We start from the raw sequence: 18,633 nt of genomic DNA, 5'->3' as shown, positions 1-18,633 counted from the left end.
GGCATGTTCCTTCATTACGGGGAGAGTGGCCACCATAATTTGATTTGAGTCAATTTCAAGATGGCTGCCCGTGCTGCCACATAGCTGATTCAAATGTCTGTAACCCTCCTGCACCGTTTTCTGTAGTTTACACTTAATAGTTCATCTTCTCATTGAGTTGACATTTTGACCCCATGCACATACATAAGCAAACAGATAAATGATGACACAGCGTTTGTTTCATACATCATACTCATTATTTAGTATTGTTGGCAGTACATTAGTGTCTATTTGTAGTGTGCACCTTCAGTTAACTTCTGTACAGTCACACTCTAGTGTGTTTTTATATGAGTTTGCCTTTGTTCTAATTTCTATGTCTTTGAGTTACCAGTGCTGAGGCTGTCGCTGCTGCTTGCTGCTGCTGGAAAGACATCTTGGCAGGCCGGAGCAAAAGATGGCCACCTAATCAGGCCCATATTAAGACAATGTGGTGCCCCTGGGCACTATACCTCAAAGGGCCCCCCCGTCCAACACCCCCTTTACTCGTGCTGTCCTCCTGGCAAAAATATCAGACATAATCAAGGGGATTTCTCAAATGTAATTTACTAATTTGTCCAACTACATACATGTAGGCATATAAGCAGTGAGCACTATATTCAAATGTCTCAATTCAAAATGTCAAATTCAAAAAGCACAGCACTCAGTTCAAAATGTCAAAATAAGTACACATCAGTACATCAATCCAGCAGAAAGCCAAAAAAACTAACAAAAAAAAGCATTTTCATTATACAAAGAGAAACCAACACTTGCTTTCCCCCTGCCAAAAATATCAGACATAATCAAGGGGATTTCTCAAATGTAATTTACTAACTTATCCAACTACATACATGTAGGCATATGAGCAGTACTATATTTAAATGTCATGTTCAAAAAGCCAAAATCAATACTATATATATTGCAGCATTGTGGGTCAGTCAATATGTATTTTTCCGACTTTATTTCACGGGCCCTGAAAGCAACTCCTCTGATTGCTCAAAAGCATCATGGGAAAGCTAAAACTACAGCTAACGACAATAAAAGGACCTAAAATGAATAAGATATGGACAAAAGACTCAATCAATATTAGATCTAAGAATATGGATTTATTGCACAAAGTCCTCTTAAAGAAATACGAGTTCTAGGAAATGAACCGCAGACTGCGGACCGGTCTTTTACACTTCTCTGCATATTGAATAAACTCACGAAGCGCACCATTAGTGCTGTGTGCTCGAAAAACACGAACAAGGGTTGGGCGCTACCAAGTCTCACCCAGAGGGTGAGACAGGGCTTGTGTGAAAAATATTTTTCTTTGCTTGCCAACCACTTATCATTGTTTATAACAGTTAATATTTTACATTCATCATTAAGATATCATTTTTGTATCATTCCCCAAATTATACATTTGCGTGTACCTGTGGACCAACTCAACTCTGACAGATTGGTGACGGGAGTGATAGTGGTCATGTAATATTGATTTACTTATATTGATATAATTTATTATTATTATTATTATTATTATTATTATTATTATTATTGTGAAATTAGTGTTCATAAATGAGTAATGTATGGTCTTTCAACAATTTCAAGTGAATAATATAACAATTTACGGAAAATATTGTTAAAGCTTGTATCATGTGGTACCCCCCCACTGGTTGTGAATGGTTGGTGCCCCTGGGCACTGGCCCAAGTGCCCTTATGGATAATCCGGGCCTGCACCTAATGCAGAGCCAAAGCCCGTCTACGGAAAGCCGTTCCACTCCCTATTCAGCCCCATTGTACCTACTTTGGTTGCAGTTCCACCAGAGTTCCACTGGGGGTGATCACGGTCCAGTGCAAAATGAATGGGACCCTATGGAGCTAGACGGCTAAATTTGTTTCTTTCGCCTGATTGTCGTTGAGAAATCTCAGATTTGATTGTAGTTTTTGCAAGTTCAACATGGATTATAGGTCGAAAGTTGAATGAACGAGTACTTGTGTCCTTTCGATTTCTTACAGGTATCTCTGGCCGTATATGTGTATGACGTCATTGACATTTTAAAAGGCTTTTTAGAACAAAAAATCCACTTTAAAAAAATCTAACACCCAGCAGTGTGTATTTTCTTAGCCTCCCCTTTCGAATGCAACATTCAAATTACTAGACAAAAAAATTATATCCTGAGAAAAGTGGATTTTGAGGGGTATAGCTCCATAGAGCCCCATTCATTCTGCACTGGCCTGTGAGCGCCCCCTATATGGAACCAGAGTGGAACTGCAACCAGTTCAGAAGCCGGAAGTAACAAGAGAGTGGAACTTCTTCCCTTATTAGAAATTCTTTGGCAGAGCTCTTAAATACAGGAAGTTTCCATTCAGAATGTACCAAGTGCCCACCGCATCATGGGCGGATGGGGATTTTTAGTTTAGCGATTTGCGTTTGTTTTAGTTAATTGCTAAATAAATATATATATATATATATATAAATTATTTGTGCTGTTTTTTTATTCGTAGTTTAGTTGGTAGTCCTCATTAGGTCAGTTAAGTCTGTTCAATTTTATTCAGTTCATGTTGAGTTAGCATAGCCTGGGTTAAGTTCTGTTTAGTTGACCTCTTTTATGGGTCCAGAACTTTATAGCTTTATCTTTTGAAAATCCACTCCTCATGCCTGCCAGCTTGGTCCCTCACAACTTCCAAGGTTCACTAGAGCACCACCTGTGTGTTAATCCAAAATAGTGCCCTAGAAATGCACAGTGTTGTCATGTTTTATTGTTTGCCAAAAACTACAGTGCCCAGCTGTTTTAGGAAATGATGTAGGATTGGATGATCCTTTTTGAAAATCAAATTAATACCATATGTCTTCAGTATGCACCAATGTTTTTTGGGCTTTCAAAGGCTCCATAGATACCATTGATTTTGGCTTCTACTTTATAGTATGTCTTTACAACATGAAATACAGTATAGTAAATTGATTTGCAAATATGTGATTAGACATGAGGGTTTTTCATGATGTCAAAGAGTCAAAATGCCTGGAAAACTGTAATTTGGAATTTAGGAGAGCATTTCACAGGTACCACAGGATAAATGAAGCCAGGGTTCTCTGTCATGGTACTATCAAACTGCAGGGATCATGACCTTTCAGTATTTGCTCCATAAAACTTGGTTTGTTTGCATTAACCCAGAAGAACCAAGTCGTAAAGTCTTACAAGGGATGCCACCTGCCGCAGCGGGTTCATGCCTCACAAAGGGGGGTGCAGTGCAAAACATCTGAGGTCACCTTGTTTGGACCAAAACAGTCTTAAGGGAGAGAGAGGTTGAGAGGGAGTATCCAGTCTTAAGCCACCAAACTCTAAAACACTCTAAACTCTAAACAGTTATTTTCAATAACTTCGACCGATCAAATAAATACAAAAGACTGTGACAACCATGTCTCCAGCCTTGACCCGAAACAACAAGTGGGTTCTGGGCCAGTATTTGGGAAAATTCAATAAAAGTATGAGACTCTATGACCAGTCCCATCAACTCCAATTGGGAAAACCTAGAAACTGCACGCCAATTGCAAGAGTGACGAAGACAAGAGGTCAAAAGGGGGACTCCCAGAAACCCACAGAGACTTTGCTTCATCTTAACTTGAAATCCATCACTTCCATGGAACACATTGCACAAGAAAGCTCAAGCATTTCTGATAAGCTGGATCCAACAAAAACACTGATTTCATCATAAATACGGCATGGGCAAGAGCCTGCTAATGACAGATTGATGATTATTCCTTCGACGTCACTGACCCAAACTTAAGTGAGATAAATACACAAGAAGCCTGTCTGATTCTGAACATCTTAAGTTTTTTTTATGATATCATATTAGTCACAAATTAAATATGAATCTGTTTTAATTCCAGCATTATTGCTGTTTTAGTACGTAGCCTTCTGAACTCTCCTTGGACTCTGAAGCTTGATTCCCAGATTTCTGTCATCCTCAAGGCCAAAATCAAGAGAGCAACCAACATCTATGGAAGAAAAATCTGAATAACACATTTTGTTTTTGCTCTGTTTCAGGTCTAATTTTTGGGCCTCATCTGCTTCTGAGCTAAAACAACAGATTAGCACACAGCGTCACAACAAGCGATACTGTATATTGGAAGAAACACAACATTTATTTCCATCACTCTGCACAATATTTTGAAACATGCTGGAGCTGGAAAATGTCTCCACTTTGGCATGTTGAATCAACATACTTAACACAATACAGTCCAGGCTTCAGTAACATCTTGTTGAATCTACTGTGCCAAATCCATAGCACAGAACTCCACTATTAAACCTAACTAGTGTAAAATGAAGGTTTCTGTAACAATAGTGTCTAGTGTCTTAGATCATGAAAGGAGCAACCATGAGTGTAACAATGGTATCACTTGTGTTATTGTACTTTGTTGCATGGTTTTCTGGCAGGTAGCTGCTTGAACGGGCTCTAATAGGATCAAGGAAGAAAAGCTGACATAAAAAATAATCCAACATAACAATTTGCATATTCTTTAACGATGAATGGTACAGTTCACCAAATGTCACCACTGCACTCTGGACGCAAAAGTTGCAGTCCTCGCCTGTGCTTTTCCAGCAACACAAAAGCTCTTACCAGATGCCAAGTAAGCAAGGATCAAGTCTTAAACCACCCACATTGGGATCGGGACTGAAGGTTTTCTTTCACTTGAGCAAAATTTTGACTATAGGAAAAACAGACTTTAGCATCTAAGGATTTCAGTACAGGAATCAGAAGGTATATGTATAAAAGTGGACTTAGGCACCAGCTATGACATGTTTTATAATTTTTCTCCTATTTAACTTCATCAATTAGAAGCACATATTAGAATTACAAAGGCTAGGGTGTCTCAACCTCAGAATAGTCCAGTGCATGTATCATTTCTGCCAAGGACAGGAGTCCCAAAGGCCCTGCCCAAGAGAGTCCCAGGGCCTGTCTGCCAGGGCCCAACTCATTGCTCATCTGCTGTCTAGACCGCCTCCAGGCCTACACATCCACAGCCTGATGAAGCCAGCCGGCCGGCCGGCCAGCCAGCATGCATCTAACCATCTCTTTTGCTCCCAACTGGCCAAGGCAGGTCACAAGAAATCCACCTTTATCAGAAGAATCAGCCACCAATCTGCATGCACTTCGCTTGAGCAGATTGCCGTTCAACTTAAAAGAATACTTTCACATTTTGGGAAAAGCTTTGGTTTTTGTACGAATATAACAAACCAGATGAAACGTGTTAATTAGTGACCTATTTGTTTGACCTACCTTTTTCTAGTTCTGATTAGCTAAGGTAACTGTCTCCTGGCTCTAGCTTCATTTAGCGTACAGATAAGAGTGGCATCGATCATCTAACCCTCTGCAAAGAAGTGAATAAGCGCATTTCCCAAATGTCAAACTTTTCAAACATAATGTAAATCCATAAAGTGGGTTGTAATGATGCATAATCTCCTGGCATAAAAGTAAATGTAGGCTATATCACAACTTTTTAGAAAACTCTGTATAGGTTGTTTTGGTTTTGGCAGCTCACTTCTGAGCCCCAGGTGGTATTTTTTGTTACCTGCTGTCATGAAGATACATCATAAAACGCCTCAGCTCTGTCTCTCGCTCAGCTGACATCTGAACCTCTTGAGAAATGTCTGTGTGCGACCACAGCCCATCTGTGTGCAGTCTTACAAGGCCTGAGCATCAAAGATGGTTGTAAATGTCTTATAGATGGGTGAGAATATCTGGGGGAAAAGGAATGTAACATGTCAAAAATAGATACACAAGCTGAGCGACTTATTCCTGACGAGAAAGCCCCCCCCCCCACCCTCTGGTAATCCCTCAGGTTTTTTCCCACACTCTAAATACTGTTTCGGGAAAAGGGTGTTTAATTGTGTATGTTCTGCCGACATTATGTTTGTTAAGATTGTTTGAAGCACTTTTACAGGCCCTTGCATAAAGCTCATGGTGCAGCAACTTGCTAGTGTTATATTTCCCCTTGTCTCCTACCTTTTGTCATCTTGTTCTAGGAATTATTCACTTCATCTGGAGAAAAAAAAAAAGTTATTAGAATTCTGCTGAATCTGAACCTTAATTTCTCTCACTGTCATTTGCTGTTTACTCTTCCCTTAATGTTTTTTTATAGTGTGTTTCCTTGCTGTGATCGAGGTTGGGGACAAAGTCACCTTAGATTCCACTGAGGAGCCAAACAACAGCCACTTGTATCTAGACAACAGGGGAAAACATGCAGTCTGGAATAGATTCTCTACGGTCATGTTTGTGGAGGTCACTATTCAGTAAACACAAGACAAAGTGGCTTTGGATTATATTGGGTGATCCTTCAGCAATAAGTACTGTAGTTACAGTAACAGCTGGCATTGCAGCTAAGTTTCATCAGTGATGTTATATAGCACCTTGGTCTATATACACTCCAAACACAGCAGGAATTTAATTTTGAATTAAATTGAAGCTCAGCAAGGGCACTCTTTGATCAGAAGATTCAGATATTTATTGACTTAATTACTGTGCTTGTTACTCTTTGGACAAGGGAGGAGTAATAATCCACTCCTGAACTTCTGACGGGGACACAGGGTTGAAGCTTTCTCACCCGCAGCTTTTTTCTCTGTCAACAAGCCATCGCCCCGTCGTAAGTTAGCAGACTGTGTGAAACATACAGTATTTGCTATGTAACTGCATATTCCACTGATACAATGTTTAACAGCTGTGTGTGGAAGAAAGCAGCCTGGACAGCTTGAAGTTAGAGACTGGGCTTCTTACCAATGTAAACCACTCTTAAAATGTCACTTTTTCTTTTTTCCAACAAAAACCAACCCATGACATAACAACTTCCCAGCTGCCCCAATACAATTCACTTAACAAAGCCAATATACAGTATGATTCACCCTATTTTTGTAGTAATAAGTACTTTTATCAAACTCCTCATATTTGCATTACTTGGCATGGCTGATTAAAAGAACAGTCGGACAGTTTGGGAAATACGATTTGCTTCCTTGCCGAGAGTTAGAAGAGAAGGTTAATTCCACGTTCATGTCTGTACTGTAAATATACTACAATCAGTTGGTTATCTTATTGTAGCATAAAGACTAGAAACAGGGTGAAAGAGCTAGCCTAACTCTGTCCAAAGGTAACAAAAGCCACAAACCAGCTCACTAATTAACATTTTATGTGTCATTTGTTTCTTCTCTTATTTGCCAGACTATTTCTGGAATCTTACTGTCACCTTTGAGGTGGCAACTGGAAAGACTGCACTTGGCCAAGAAATAGTCCATAGACTATTAGCCCAAGAAAGCATATTTCCCAAAATGTCAAACTATTCCTTTAAATCAAATTTCTAAATTCACAGAATAAAAGCATATCCAAATACAAACCACCACGACCACCCTGCGAACAACTTGATCCACAGCTTACTATCTCACCTTTCAAACTGCTTCTAAAAGTTTTGGTCCTTACAAGTCACATTAGACCTCTTTTGTCATTCATCCATTCACATGCTGCCGATCTCTTAGTGACTTTCCCATGCTTCGTGGACTCTGCCAGCGCGGTAACAATAGCCTTGGGTGAAGTGCACAGCTGAGCTGGAGTCTACAGCATGTGCTTTGATTGCTGCTGGAATAGTGGACTGAGCGAGGAGCCATTCTAAGGAGATTTTGTTACTTATTGAATTGTCCTGGTACACTATGCTCCAGACCTGGGTGAAAAACTGTCCAATAACACTTATTTAAAAAACAGATGATTGGTTGTTTTGGTCTTGGGTTTATTGCTCAGATGCACATGATGCTATACACTATTTACTCAAAATCTTTTAGATTTTAAATTATTTTGGCTTGGTGGGATGCATCTAGAATCCTAACCAATGCAACACTTGTTGAAGCTGTCTATTGTCTATATGCCTCTTTCTTGCTTTCCCTCCTGCTCACCACTGCACCTCATTCTCTCTGCTGTACTGGCATCAACACTGGGCTTCGAGAGGCCTTCGGAGAGGGGGGAAGCGTGGGGGAAACTTGGAACAATATATTGTAGGTAAATAAATGCTCTGTCTGAAAAAGAATGCCTTTCCAAAACAGACCCAAGGCCCCTCAGAGCAGCATGTGCCACAAATAATGCCCTAATTACTCTGATAATATGATAATAATGCTTCAACCTATTTTGAAGTCACTGGGTTCACTACACAAACAAGTACCAGCACTCTGAGACTGAGGGAATATCATCTGGGCCTTATGGAGACTGCAAGTAACGAAACTGTGTGTGTGTGTGTGTGTGTGTGTGTGTGTGTGTGTGTGTGTGTGTGTGTGTGTGTGTGTGTGTGTGTGTGTGTGTGTGTCTGGTTTTCCACAATGACACTAAACTGTTGATTCTATTGTTCAGTCTTGGCTCAGAAGCTTATGGCCAAATAAATATGAAGACAGTGTGAAATGCTGTGAAACAAGTGTATGTTAAGCTAATCTGATAATATGGACAATAATATGGCTATAAACCTGGGGATGGGATCACCGAGCATCGTGTTGATCAGAATCTTTGGCTGGCGTGCCGTGCTGGCTGGAGAGTGGCCTGACTATTAATACCAGATGAGAGGATGAGTCAAAATACTGAGCAGATGTGATGGTGCATAGTCATAACAGAAACAAAAAAAACTAAATCACATAATTTCTCAAAATATAGGCTATTGAATGGATTTAATCAATATGTATTGATTGTTGAGTATAGTTCTGTGGAAATAGCTGGAAAATATTATAAAAAGCTTTCTCTTTTTTATTTTACAGTAGGCTACAAGTACAGAGTTCACTCAGAGGTAGCTCACGGTCTCGTTGAGTTTGGAATTAAGGCTGCTTTCTCGTTGTACCAGTTTTTCTTTCTGAAAATAAATATTATAAATAAAATAATCATAAAATACATGAAGCCGACATCACATCTCCAATCCTCTGCACACTGATAACTTTAAATATTTAAAGTTTTTCCTGTTAAAATTCAAGGCTCAACAGAGCATTCTGCTTAGTGTCCTGACATAAAGCAGAGTCCTGGATCAGGTATAGGAAGTAAAGATATTTAACCAATCTGTCATGATTTTTCTAACTCTTTCCATTGAGCCTTCAGTCATTTGAGGAAGAGCAGCAGCTGTGGAGAGTAGGATGGAATGAAACAGAGGAGTTAATCGTTGCTGTGCACCACTCTTGAGTGATATATATCCCTTCCATTAATTCCAGCACCTGAAAAGTCCATCACTTCCTAGAAGATTTTTTGGGAAAGCACCAGTTGTCGGCAACAAGAGAGGAGGAGGGACAGAGCGAGAGAAGAAAAAAGGGGGAGGAAAATTGTTCCTGCGTCACGTTTCTTTAATTTGTTCACCAGCTGCCAATGAAATGATGACCTGCAGAGGTTTTTTTTTCCTCTCTTGGCTCTGCATTTACCCTGGCAAACCACACAGCTGGAGCTACACACTGAACAAGTGTAATCTTTATAGTATAATGAATATGACAAAGAAGATTAATAGGACACATGGACGCAGCTCTCACACTGATTTGACTCATAAAAACTACTGGCTTCCTCCCACCCATGAGTTTATGTGTATGTCCTGACGAGTGACCAGTGGAGCTTGTGGCAAATGCAAATTGTATCACCTTTATATGGAGCTGATGTGACAAAGTGATTGTTAAGAGCTTCATTCAAGTCAAGTCAGTCAATATTGTGAGATTGAGGGTTTATACTTTTTTAAATAAATATAAATTATAAATCACATCCATAGCAACATACTTCACACTTGCTTTTTGAGAACCTAGGAACCTAGGCATAAATAGTCATGTATTATGCTCTATCCACCTTGGTGTACTTTGGTAATTAAATGTTGTCCTTCCACATCCTGCAGCTGCCCAAACCTAAAGCAGATGCTGTGATGAAATTGAGCAAGATTTGCCAAAAATGGTTTCGGAAAAACCAAACATATGCTGTGTTTCAGGTGACAAGGAGGGGCTGTGCGTCTACCTCCAAGGCAGGCGCACTTCCTGCATTGTCCACTGCAATAGCCTATATAAACCCCCAATAGACGGACTTCTCCTGAAGCACTCACTAAGTTTGCAAAGCGCAAAAACTCCTCACTTGCCCTCCCTCTCTCCAATCCATTGCTGAGTCTTTAGAGGTGACGCAGCCTTGGCAACGCAGGCACAAGGTACCGCTGCGCAAGAAAAGGTAGGACCAAATATTGTGTGGAGGAATGTCCCTGGTATTTATGTCCTGCGTTGGAGGATTGAAGCTAAGCATGTCTGAATTTAAAATGCCTCTTATTTGTGCGCACCGCGGCAACACTTTAAGTTTGTCTTCTTGCTTTCTTTTCAGATCAATCCAAGACGCGGTATATTCTGTCTGCAGTTTCCAAAAAAACAAACATGAAACTTCAGTTATTTGCCGTAGACCTAATACTTCTGTGCATATCTTGCGGAGCAAGTGCATTGGCAACAACTATTCCTGCTGTCTCCACGTCCTTGCCAGCCGCCAATTTCACCAATCTAGGCGCAGCGCACAGCTATGGAACCGACACCACGACTATTTCCAAAAGCAGGAGGAAGCGTTACATTAGTCAGAACGACATGCTTGCCATTCTTGACTACCATAACAAAGTAAGAGGGAAGGTGTTTCCCCCAGCTTCCAATATGGAATACATGGTAAGTGAAAGCTTGCATTCAAACTTAATTAATGTGCATGTATTTGCATATTCCTGGAACCATGTAGCCTACTGTATACCTCCTCCTCCTTAGAATGTTTTATTATTATGTTCTGCTAATGACCAAAGAGCATGCGTCAAGTGAAATGATAAGAGGTGATGGAGAATCAGATTTTAATAGATGTACAGTAGTTGTGTCAGGAAGTTAAGTGACACATGTCTTGACGTGTCTTGGCACCTTCAGCTGTTGAGCAGATTGCACCGCAGGAGACCACCAAAGTAGTAATGGGGTCATGTATGGTACCAGTAGCCTGCTGACAGTGCAATATGGAGAGAGTGGTCACTTGATGGCAAAATCCCAACATTTCTGAGTCAGACTTTTAATTTCATCTAGCTATAGCTCATTACTTTGAGCTGCAAAATAAAATGTCATGGTGTGAAGCAGTATAATGCTCGTTTTACTTTGAAAGGTTGTTCCAGCAACTGTGTCAGACGAACATAGCAACTCAGCTATCATATTGTCATGCTTTAAATTGGCAGCATTTACATCCTCTGTAGTTGCACGGGTAATGAGATGCAAAACTGACAAAACTCCTGTAGAATGAAGTCATCGGGGGAAATCTCTCCTCATTGCTCCAGTCACAAACCATTCCCAATGAAACCATTCATGAGTGTGGCTGTTGACAAGTTTGGTATTCTTAAACCAACGCTATCCAACTCCCTGTCTATTCAGTGAAAGAGTTACATTGGACACTGAGCAATGAACTTTCTCCGCTTATGTAACTGATTTGATGGATGACTTGTGCTCCTTGCCATGGCAACACCTGTAACAGTGCTATGAACTCAAGTGCCAAATCTTATCTCACATCTCACTGCTAAATGAAGATCTATAGTGTTGATATTTTCAGTTATGTAATGATTTTCCACGTTCCCACCATGTGCCTGTGTGTTTAGGTGTGGGACGAAACCCTGGCTAAGACAGCCGAGGACTGGGCTCATGCCTGCCTGTGGGAGCACGGGCCACCTCACCTCCTCAGGTTCCTGGGTCAAAACCTCTCCGTCAGGACAGGACGGTGAGTGACCTTTGACTCCCCTCCCCCTCCCCAACATCTGCTGCTCCTCTCAGGGATGACTCTCTGTCTCGCTGCAATCATGGTCGTTGCCTTGCTGCCCCCTTCTTCTTTCTCCTAAAGGTTTTTGCACTGTGACCCGGTGACTGCTTGAGGAATGCTCCTGTGACCCTTCAAATAAACAAAAGTTGTGTTTTCAGCCATGACCCCTGAGGACAAAGGCACATCCCTTTAGTGGGTCTTGATTTTCCATTTGGAAACACAGGGCACCTTCACATGATCCTACACTCTTTTTTATTTTATTGAGGAACATCATGAGACTCAAGGGAATACTGCTCATTCTGATTATTCCTCTTGGTTCGCTCGTTCTTTAGTAATGTTATTTCATAAAAAACTACTAGATCTAAGTAGTAATAAGATTCTGCAGAGCATGTTTGGATATCTTACAAATAAACCTGACTGTTGTTAAAACAATCACGAGAACTAATACGAGAAGTATTAAAATCTTTGCTGTTTGGCTGCAAAATCTGAAGCTCTGGCACATTTCATAAACAAGGGCATTCATAAAATAAAAAATCATGGTAACTCTCCAGTTCACAATATGACAAAATGTTAGAACATTTTAGATCTTCCCTTTACTTGAGCCGCATGTCCTGGAACACCATAAATGACTTGGAAACAATTTGAAAAAAAGAATCCAGTCAAATTCACAAGAAATATTAAAAATGGTTGGTTCAATAACTGTGGGAGGAAACCAGAGCAACTTGAGGGAACGCACACAAATATGGAAATAACTGAAATATGTAAATGCTACACACACACAGGGCTGAGATGAAAGTTGAAACAATGGAGCTTTTTGCTGTGAAGCAAGAATCACAGGTCCAAGTCAGTGTCTTAAAGTTTTCTGTGTTCCACAAAACACCTACAGCCAAACTGCACATCCACCACTTACTATTTTTTCCTAAAATATATTGATAATTGGCAAATCATAGATTATCAAGGCTTGAATCTCTGTCCGGTGACAAGGTCAGCCTGTATTAGTTGCTTATCATTAGTTGTACAGTATAGTTTACAGTCTGTCTTCTGTTCACAGCTATCGATCCATTCTCCAGCTGGTGAAGCCTTGGTACGATGAGGTCAAGGATTACTCCTTTCCCTACCCGCGCGACTGCAACCCTCGATGCCCTCTCAGATGCTATGGACCCATGTGTACCCATTATACACAGGTACACAGACAACAATGAGTATTACATACTATGAATTGGTGTAACATTGGCATTAATTGGCTGTCTTTTTTTGCAGATGGTGTGGGCAACATCCAACAAAGTAGGCTGTGCTGTTCACACGTGTCATAATATGAACGTATGGGGTTCAGTGTGGAAACGGGCAACGTATTTAGTTTGCAACTACTCACCCAAGTAAGTGTACTTTAAATACATGCCGTAAGGAAGCCTGTTAATTCTAAAGAACCTGTTAACCTGATGACGGTGGCTTAATCCCGACACAGACGCCTCTGTTGTGTGCTGAGTTGTGAAATGCCACCCATGTTGCCGGGAGATTCAGATAACCTCGATACAAGCCTGTGAACCGGTACCACATAACCAAAGCTCCGGAGAGCCACGAAACAGGAGAAAAATTCTCGAAAAAATTCCAAGAATCAAAGCCTGTTGGGACTTGTGACTGACATGTGAGCCAGGTTCTTTAATCCCACTGGTTTGAGACATATGTAAGAGTAACAGGCTCAGGACATTGAGGCTGCTATAACGCCAGACGGCACTGGCATCTTGAATCTGGGTGGTGTCCAGATAGCTAGTTACCATTTACATTTTCAGTGATACACTTGCTGAAGTCGGATTTCTCATTTGCTCAGAAAGTACAGATCGCTAAATAAGTGATAATCTGCTCTTGACAAAGCAATCATATTATGATATCATTTTAATCTCATTTTAAGGTCCATTTGATGATGTTCTGGTGCCACATCCACGCTGTGAAAAGGGCTTTACAAATACATTTTACGTCATCTTCATCAGCAGATACCAAACCAGAATACCAAAATGTTCAAAACAGCTATGAAATGGACATTCAAATTTAGACTGTCAACTTTTAACATCAACATTTTCCTCTTTAAAACTGTTTCTCTAATTTATTCCTTGTGCACACATATTCATATTAATCCATATTATTCATATACAAAAGTATGTTCTGTTTTTTTGGAAGACATTTGTTTATGTAGAACCTGGCCACATTGAACCTCTCATGTACCTGATCATTAATTCATCATCTTTGATTCCAGCATTTAGACATATTTAGACAAGATATGCTGATTCAAGTTGAAAATATATTTAAAATAGACTCTCTGGTTACATCTAACTCCATTGACACTGTACATGTTTCTGTCTTCCAGGGGTAACTGGATCGGAGAGGCTCCCTACAAAGTAGGTGTACCCTGCTCCGCCTGCCCTCCTAGCTACGGGGGCTCTTGCAGCAACAACATGTGCTTCCCCGCTCTCAAGACAAACTACCTGCACTGGTTCAAATAAACACAGGTTTCCTCTCGACATAAGCTGACAACCTACAGTACCACAGAGACATTATTTTAATCCCTTAAGGATTTGCACAACAGTCGTGGACCACACTATTTTGTATATATGGACTTATTTAAAGACACAAACATACATTTGAAGGCAGCAGACAATTTTGATGACTTGTAAATAAACTGTAAATTAATTTGTTACATGACTATTTGAACTGATGAAATATAATTTATGTGTAGAATGGGTCCTTAAACACAGTATATACTGTATGTGGTGCTGCATATTTCACTATGTTTGTTTACCATTGACAATGTGGTAATTAAGGACATAATAAGATCATAGCTGCTCATACCTGCTCACTTTGGTGCTATGGGAATCACACCTTCATGTTGTGTGCTCTGCCTTCACAGGAATGGTGTGATATAAAGATCAAAGCTTTTGACCTCAGAGGGTAAAACCTACACACTGGCAGTGTCAGCTTTGTAGCTGCTGTAGGTAGGCTACATCAAACTTCATACTCGAAGTCTATTGCAATTTCCATTTGTGTCCTGGAACAAATTGGCAACAATTTGTTGACAAAAGTGCACTTACTGTAAACTGAAAATATATGACAAAATGAATACACATCAGTCAGATTGAGAGGTCTTTATTTGAAGGCGTGATGCTAGCATAGATGACGCCTCTGTTGTCAAAAGCTGTTTGTTTCAACATTAGTGCATTTGCAGTTTTAATCTGCACTGATTAGGACGTTTCACAGGTTTCATTCATATTATATATAATATTTATGCTAAAGAAAGCACATAGAATAAATCTGACCCACATATCTGTTTTATAATCATATTTGTACACGGTGTATTGGTATATTATATACCAGTATATTGATATATTGGAACAATTCCATTGTTAATATTTTGTTATGATCACTGATGTAGTTTGGTTTTTGGAGTTAATAGGCACTCAAGTGCACCTTAATTTTTTCAAAATTTCCAAAATATCAGGAAATTCCTTTATTTGTACATGTAGATAATCATTATACAAGACTATCCTAAAACAAGTATACTGTAAGTTATTCATTTTTATATGGGGAAAAATATTTAATTGATATTCATTTTTGTATTGTTTTGTAATATATGTGAATGATTAAAACGTACTGAATATGGTTCATTTGCATGTCAACTTTTATAATTTTTAAGGAAATAATGTAAAGTAACTTGGTACTATTTCTATGAACTAAGCACTAGCATAATGTTGGCAAGTGAATGCCTCAACACTTTTAACTTTGGCAAATGCATCAGAATTTCTTTTCAAATTAGGACAGTTTCTGAGAAGGACAAAATCAGCATTGTGATGGAGACATATACAAATACAACAAAAAATGTAGCCATTGATGCAAACCTTAGTGGGAAATAATGCTTTACAAAATAGGAACATATTCCGCACTGACTGTATTTAAATCAACAACAAGCTATTTATGCAACGAACTGCGCTTTTCCTGTTGTGTTTTGTATTTGTAATAAAAATTGTCTATTTTGATTGTGTCTTTAATTTTTTTTTACAATTCAACCCATGCCTTGCCCTTGGCCAAAAAAAGTATCATTGTCCATTGTCTGGGGCTGTGTTGTCTGAACTCTTCCTCATGTCGGATATTGATTAGAGGTTCTGCCCACAGTACCAATCCGGCTCTTTGATTCTCAGCTTTCACTTTCAATTCAAATGGTGCCACATCCCACGTCCCACATCCTGCATACAAAGGCTGAGAGGGAGCAGAGAAAACATGCTGGGACTACATCTGAATCCTAATAAGAGAAGGTTGACTTTGGCTCCATCTATCAATGTCTACACAAATGAACAGACAACTAATAGGATTTCAGGGGACCCTCTTGTTTGAGTTTGTCCAATGAAACCATTGACCTCAGAGGGAAAAACAGGGAGCAGAGTGGAAGGAAAAAGACAGTCTGAAATAAATTGACATTTTCTTGCTCTACAGCTTTAAAATTTGTGTGCAGAGTATGATGGAGAAAGTAGGAGAGAGTTGGTGAGAGGTAGGAACAAAGAGGGGGAGCCATAAATGTTCTGATGTGTTGGGCAGATGCTGCAGCTTTTACTCTTTTCTCCAGCTGGGACTGCTGGATATGGTTCTGGGCCATCCTTCATCAAAATGATATGCGTGAGATCAACAGGTTATCAAGCAAACAAATTAACAAACCAACAAGACTATGAAGATCTGCATTAGTTCAAAGCAAACTGGCCTGCAGAAAACATCTCTCAGGCTGAAACGTTTGCTGCACTGCAATGCACTTTGGCAGGCTGGAATACAATGCCTGACATTTTAATACTAAACTTTGCATAGCGTGAACTTTTTAAACCACTTCCTGCACTTTATTAAGAAGCTTAATCTACGCAGCCAGCCCTAAAAGACCAGCACACTCCCTGGAATCAACGAGCAGAGAGTTTTCGAGGAACACATTAGTATGCATGGGAAAAAATCCTTCTGTCTGAGCAGATGCCTGACATGGAGCCAAACAGATGATTGGTGGATATTCAAAAGGCACATCAGCGGGATGATGAGTTAGACAACCTGCTGCTGACATTTACCTGGCTTATTTGCGTTAGGATGAAAGCAGCCTCTGATGGTTCAGGGATACGAACAAAAACCTCCTGCAAATAAAGTGATTCAACTGTCCCATTAACTTACACCTTCAAATTCAATTTCAACAGCTTTCATCACTTACACTTAACTGACCCACCCACCCACTATGATGTCAATTGACATCATATTTGTATTGTTGAGCTGACACTTCAACTACTTTCAGATCTTACAATTCACCTACATTTCAACTACGTACACTCCTCTCTTACTACTCTCATCCAACTTCCACTATTCATACACAATTTATTTCAACAGCTTTCAGTGCACACACTTCAACTATGTTCAACACTTCAACTGACTTGTCACTTGCTTTCATCTCTCACTATTCAAATGATAATTCACTTGCTTTAATCTATTTATTTTCAAATGGCATGTCAACTCTTTTTACCACTTACACATAGACTGACGCTTTAAACCCTTTCAGGTCTCAACAAGCGTTGAGGGGGGTGTAAAATGTGTCACCTTTTTTAGCCCTTCTGAGTTTGCAGGTATGCATTTTAAAGTGCTCATATTATGGTTTTTGGCTTTTTCCCTTTCCTTTATTGTGTTATATATCTTTTTTGTGCACGTTATAGGTTTACAAAGTGAAAAAGCCCAAAGTCCACCCGAAAGGGAGTTATCATCTCCTACAGAAAACACTGTTCATGAACTGCTCGAGACAGCTCTATTGTAGTCCAGCCTTTACTTCCGTGACAAACGCGCATCATTTTGCGTCACTTTGTAGCACAGGTCATGATGCTCGCCTAGCTGCTAGTGTGGCACGCCCTCAAACCAAGCTAGTTAGAGTGGAGGCGTGAAGAGTTCAGATAGTTATATTGCCATGTCCAAGAGACAGTGCAGAGTAAAAACGTTAAGTATGAAAGACAAATTTGTTAACATTTAAATAACTTACCACTTTGAAACGTCTTGCTCCAGCAAAAGCTGGTTCGGGTTGTTCTGCCTGTGTTTTGGGATCAGACTCAGGTTCGAACATGTACGGTTGAGCCAAAGGCATGGTTAACGGCTAAGCGTGTTTGTTTTGGATCACACCAGCGCACTTGTCAGGGCCCATCCTACTCTGCTTCTGACTGGCTAATAGTCCTTACCTAGGTACTGCGCATGTGCGACTCCCAACAAAGATGGAATAGAAGTGAGATGCCTCACTCGCTACCTAAAACAGAGAGCTCAACACACGGTGAAAAGAGGAGCAGCAGCAATGTGCAGTAGCAATAACAATAACAATATGTTTTTTGAAAATTAAACCATGTAAACCTATTCTGGTACAACCTCTAAATACAAATTTGAACCTGAAAATGAGCATAATATGAGGTCTTTAACTGCTATTTGTGCTTCTTTCAGCATCTGTATTTCAAATGTTTTATTTAAAAAATGTCAGTGCGGCGCATACAGTAGACTACATACATTGTCTTCAAATTGCTTGGTCTGATGGTACTCTATTGTTCTTTTATTTCATGAATTCCTCACCCAACCGAGGTTAGTAAAGCAAGAAGGATAACACCTTTGATGAGCTCACTTGAAGACCTAGAGGAAGGAGAGAGAAAGACAATCAGAAAGACAGGGAAAAGAAACAGACATTTTCAGTCTTCAGTTGCTGAAGGTATAAATCCTATTCAACTAGCTCATGCTACTGATGCCATGATGACGCATCTGTAAGCTCATCCGAAAGTGCACCACTTTTCCTAATAACACACGTGAATTAGACCTGTCAGATAA

General features: G+C 39.9%; 1 protein-coding gene across 1 annotated transcript; it reads left to right on the top strand.

Annotated features, from left to right (window-relative positions):
• The first annotated feature begins 10,076 nt into the window (after positions 1 to 10,076).
• On the top strand, positions 10,077 to 15,803 carry pi15a (peptidase inhibitor 15a). Its single transcript, XM_078280476.1, has 6 exons — positions 10,077 to 10,194; positions 10,342 to 10,667; positions 11,621 to 11,739; positions 12,830 to 12,962; positions 13,039 to 13,154; positions 14,141 to 15,803. The coding sequence occupies exons 2-6, from the start codon at positions 10,392 to 10,394 to the stop codon at positions 14,274 to 14,276; spliced, it is 780 nt and encodes a 259-aa protein (XP_078136602.1). The 5' UTR covers positions 10,077 to 10,194; positions 10,342 to 10,391; the 3' UTR covers positions 14,277 to 15,803.
• The last annotated feature ends 2,830 nt before the right edge of the window (positions 15,804 to 18,633 follow it).

The sequence above is a fragment of the Sander vitreus genome, chromosome 22 (genome assembly GCF_031162955.1).
Source record: "Sander vitreus isolate 19-12246 chromosome 22, sanVit1, whole genome shotgun sequence".
Classification (NCBI taxonomy): Eukaryota; Metazoa; Chordata; class Actinopteri; order Perciformes; family Percidae; genus Sander; species Sander vitreus.
This window is presented reverse-complemented; position numbering and strand designations above follow the sequence as displayed.